Genomic DNA, 4,996 nt, shown 5'->3' with positions numbered 1-4,996 from the left:
ACCCTCGGCCATCTCACAACCTTCAACGCCGACGAGGGAACAAAAGCAGCAGCAGCAGCTTCCACTCAATACTTCATCAAAACCTACCTACCTACCATCACACGACATCCCCAAAAAATGTCGCCCACATACACAATGTCCGCACACCTCTGCCGCCAATTCTACACATCATGGAACCAATCCCGCCGCCAACAACAACAACAACAACAAACCGGTACCCCCTCAACCACATCGCCATCACCAGCAGCAGCCTCCTCACCACTTCTCCCCTCCTCCCGCTCCTCCTCCCCGCAAAAGATCCCCGAGCGAAGAGGAAGCACGGCGTCGTCGCACTCGTCGTCGCTCTCGTCTTCGCCGTCTGGTCATTGATTCTTTTGTTGAACAAGGACTTTTGGACTCGCTTTCTTCTATCAACGGAGACTTTTTTTTGCTTCGCTACCTTACACCTGGTGCGCTAGAGGTTTGAAGTCGGGATACCTTTTTTCTTTGTGTCTTTTCTTGTTCTGTGTTTCTCATTTTTGTTTTGTTTTTTTGACTTAAGTGGTTGTTTTATGCAGAGGTGGCGGGATGATTTGTGTCTCGTTGCTCGACATCCCCTTTAATCCTCTTGGTTTCGTCTGTGGATTGCATCGATACCGTCGTCATTTCAACCCCGTCTTCTAGCTTGCACGTCTATTTCAACTGGCTACTAGGTACTTGGGAAAGGAGTTACATCGAATAATAAGTCTTGTATTCATCTCAAGAAATGCTTTCAAAGCGAAACGTGAATCTGCTAAACATGCCATCTCATAACCATCGTCTCAATGCACAGTGTATCCAACCACAGCAAGGCTCGCAATTCCAGTGTACAATTGGCTTCATGCTTTGAACCAGCCATAGCCGTCCCTCCCTCCTCTACAATGACGAGGCAGCCAGCGTGTTGACCGTGGGCGGAAGCGATGACCGCTTCTTGCCCCGGTCCTCATCACCGCTGTCGCCGGGCGATTCCTCCTCCAGCGCTGCGCTGCCCTGGATTCGTCGCTTCGCCTCCTGCTTGTCGGCTTCCGTAATGTCCTGCTCATTCTTGCGCATGTCTGGAGTCCACTGGCTCGTGTTCGGTGAGTGTCCAATCGACATGCCAACACGAATCTGTCGTCGTCACGTCAGCAACTGCTCCCTTACCCATGCTTGAGAAGATCAATGTCGCGCAAAACTCACCAAAGTCTCGAGAGCTCCGTTGGAATTGTCCACCAGGTCGTCGTCAAAGCGCATCTTGCCAGGCTCAAACAGCAGCAGCACCGTGCTGCCGCCAAAGGCAAAGTAGCCCAGCTCCTCGGCCCGACGCACGCGCTCGCCCTCCTTGCGCGTAATCACCGTGCTGCCCACCATCATGGCGCCCACGCAAATGACCATGACCCGTCCGTGGCATTCGCTGTCAATGGGCACGAGCACTCGCACGTTCTCGCCGTACACGTCCAGCGCTGAGCGAATCGCCATTGGGTTGACCGTGTAGTACTCGCCCTCGATAGTAATGGGCTTGCCTAGAACACCGTCGACGGGGATGTGGAATCGGTGGTAGTCCTGAGGGGCCAGTCGGAAGATGCCCAGGGCGCCGTTCTCGTACCGCGGGGCGTCATCAGGGTAGGCATCCCCGAGGAGTCTCTTGATGTTGAAATCGCGACCCTTGACCCAAATCTTGGTCGCCTGCGAGATCTGGTTAAAGACGACGCATCGACAATCTGCCGGCGACACAATAATGCGAGGGTCGTCCGGCGCCGAGCACGGCCGGGCCCCGGGCTTGAGCGCACGGTAGAAGAACTCGTTGAAGTTCTTAAACTCTTCAATCGGCAGCAGGACTTCGGACATGTCCAGCCGATGGAAATCGATGAACTTTTCAATCTCGTCTCGCGAGGCAGGGTCGTCAAACTTCTTGCCCTGCTTGATGCTGAGGTTCTTCAGCATTCTCCGGACTGACATGCATGGTTAGCAAATGATACATTTGAGCCGGCACGATGCACACTTACTTCGCTTATTCTCCATGTCCCTCGACTTGAGTCCCTTGTAGAGCAGCCGGATGCCCAGCCGCACGTAGACGCTCATCTTCTCCTCGTTGATCTGCCCCGTGAGACGGTCCTGGACGAGGATGTTGGCCGAGTTGGCGCCAAGCTTGTATCCGCCGTAGGAAATCTTGGTAATGACCTTGGAGTACCATTTCCTTTGCGCCTGGCTCGCCGTCACGAAGCCGCCCACGAGGACCGTGTTGACCTGGCGCCAGTCCTGGCTGGCGCATGTCGCAATATGCGTGATGATGTCGCCGTCGCTGCGCTTGTTCAGGCGAGGCTGGTGGCAGATGGGGCACTCCCGAATCTCCACCACGTGTTCTTCCTTTGTATCCTCCCTGTCAAAGTACCCTTCCTCTCCGTCCTCGTTGGGCGTGGTGACCTCGGGACCAATCGTCGCCCCCGGTGGCGGATCGACCGTGATCTGGGGCGTCGAGTTGCCCGAGCCCTCGGAGCCCGGCTGTCCGACAGAGTCCCCAGATGACTTGCCCGAGAGACTGAGGCTCTTGACATCAAGGCCAGGCGTCTTGCTGCCGGATCGGCTCTTGGCCTGCAGCTGATCTTCAAGGCACATGACGGCTTCGTCAAAGGTGAGCTCCCACGAGTCCTCATTGTCGGCGGCCTTGTGCGGGAACCGCTGGAAGAAGCTGTCGATTGTCGAATCCTTCAGCGTGGAGCCAAGGGTATCGAGCATGGTGCTCAGCTCGAGCCTGCTGATGAGACCGCTGTCGTCGGTATCGTACTGCTTCAACAGCGCCCGCCAAAACTGCTGACGCAGAGCCGGATACGGCACGTACTTGGCTCTGAGATAGATGACGGGGTTGTGCTTGCTCTCCCACTTGTCCAGGTTCTTCATCTTCAGCGGCAGAGCGTACTCTGCCAGGTCGGGGTCGTCCATCTCCGAGACCGGTTCTGACGCGTCAATGCCGGGAGCGAGAGCATCCAGAGGTGCCAACGGCGTGGTGCCGGGCTGGATTGCGCTTCCATCGCCCTGCACCGTGAGCGTGGAAGAGCCGTTTGACGGAGGAGACTTGACAGGGGCCGTCTGCGACCGCATCAACTTGCTCAGACTCTGCGTAGACGAGGAGCGGGACACGCCCAGCTTCTGGAGACGAGTCTTGGGGACAGCGGGTGCCGGCACAGGCTCTGGCTCGGGAGTGCGGACCTCGTACAGCCCCGTTTCCGGATCCGCCTTGGGCGCCTTTTCTATGAGCGTCTGGACGGGCAGGTTGCAGGAAGCGATGAAGTCGTTGCCAGAGTACTTGTCGTGGTCGATGACGGTAAAGGCAAATGAGTACTGCTGCTCGTGGTTCTGCACCGGGAAGATCATCTTCTCATTGAACACCGGGTTGAGGTTGTGTCGGACCCGCCTGGTGCGGTACGTTTTCTTGCCCAGGGATGCCACGACGAAGGGATCCATGTCGAAGCCAGTCCGCGTCAGGTTGGACTCGGGCGGAAGATCTGTGATCCTGCTGACCTCGAGGTAGATGATGCCGACAACGTCCGAGTCGCCATTGGTAAAAGCGTAGGGATCCTGTCGCCTCTTCTTCTTCAGGCTCTTGATGCGAAGTCGCTTCCGGCGCTTCTCGGCCGTCTCTGGCTTGGACGGGTCCTCGGTCTCATCGCCAATATCTTCCTCAAGCTCGGTAAGGTCATCGTCGTCGTCGTCGTCTCCAAGGCCGTCGGCCGACGAGGTGGTTCCCGACCGTGCCGCGCTCGGGGTCAACAATGGCGTCTCCGTTGGTGTGACGTTGCGGGAGGAGACGGAAACCGAACCGATGAGATTGTAGAATTTCTCAAATAGCTGCTGGTTGGAAATGGAGGGGTTTGTTGTGTCGAGCAGCGTGAACTGGAGCTGCACCTCGCCAGAAACGATGCTCGTCTTCTTGCCGGGGCGCTTGCTCTTCAGGGGATACCAGCGCGGCTCCTGCTCGGCGGTTTCGGTCTGGAAGATCTCCTCGAGCGCCAGGTCGAACTCGCCCAGATAATCCTTGCCGAAGCGATCCTTGTCCCAGCATATGACGCCCACCACTAGGCTTTGTACGGAGCTTATGGGCAGCTCCTCGATGACGTTCCACTCGGGGTTGAGCGTCTTGGGAACGGAATGGGTGACGACGCGAGCGTCGCCGAGCGTTACGACGAGGTACTAGAGGAAAGACGTTTGCTTGTAAGCTTCTATGTTCCAAACGGTAAAAGGGGGATGAAGCAGTTGCGGCCATTGCGAGGCAATGCCCTCTCTGCTGGGCAGCTCGCAAAGCGCAAACACGGGTGCTGCCGCTTCCACTCACCGGATCCGAAGTTCCACTGCGATCCTTGGCCGCCAGATTCCTTGCCTATATGCCTCACGTCTTTAGTAACCAGCTCGACTCGCTCGAAGCCGCAGCAACAAAGCAGATCAGAATCAAGGTCAGAAGAGCGCAACCATACCCGCAGAATGGCCACCCTGAGCGCCAGCCCATTCACAGGGGCCCCCGCAGAGCCCGTCGCATCGTTCTTTGCTCGCATTGGACTCTCGTTCTTCGAGTTTGCGCCTGAAGCTGGTGATGAAGACAGCAGGCGGTTCGGGAGGATACGCATGGCGGAGGGCAGAGCTTCGAGCAGCGCTGGCAACTGTCGTACTTGTACTTGTGCCCGTAGGGGAGGGAGGGCCCGAGGCAGGCGCTACGGCTAAGGCGCTGGGGGGGGGGAGGACAGTGGTGGCGCACTGTGCAGCGGCTGAGGCGACGACTATCGACTAGGTAACCCTCAACTGAGAACCTGAGCTCGTTGACTCAGCTCGACTCGATCGACTTTGACACAGACACACAAAGACGCAAGATGGCGATGCGGATTGATGCAGAACCGCCAGAGATGCAGGTCCGTCTACACTTTTAAAGGCACCCGCGTCTCCGGACTGGCCCCCCCGTCTGCTATTCGATACCGCCCCGGAACCAGCCTCCACTATTCTAAAGAAGCGA

General features: G+C 57.3%; 1 protein-coding gene across 1 annotated transcript; it reads right to left on the bottom strand.

Annotated features, from left to right (window-relative positions):
- Positions 1–710: 710 nt before the first annotated feature.
- On the bottom strand, positions 711–4,616 carry TRIREDRAFT_80958 (uncharacterized protein; the record flags this gene model as incomplete). Its single annotated transcript, XM_006968107.1, has 6 exons — positions 711–1,128; positions 1,198–1,949; positions 2,004–3,597; positions 3,790–4,185; positions 4,328–4,372; positions 4,467–4,616. The coding sequence occupies 6 exons, from the start codon at positions 4,614–4,616 to the stop codon at positions 895–897; spliced, it is 3,171 nt and encodes a 1,056-aa protein (XP_006968169.1). The 3' UTR covers positions 711–894.
- Positions 4,617–4,996: the final 380 nt, after the last annotated feature.

The sequence above is a fragment of the Trichoderma reesei genome (genome assembly GCF_000167675.1).
Source record: "Trichoderma reesei QM6a unplaced genomic scaffold TRIREscaffold_21, whole genome shotgun sequence".
NCBI lineage: Eukaryota > Fungi > Ascomycota > Sordariomycetes > Hypocreales > Hypocreaceae > Trichoderma > Trichoderma reesei.
The sequence above is the reverse complement of the archived record's forward strand: the minus strand, read 5'-3'. Positions and strand labels throughout refer to the sequence as shown.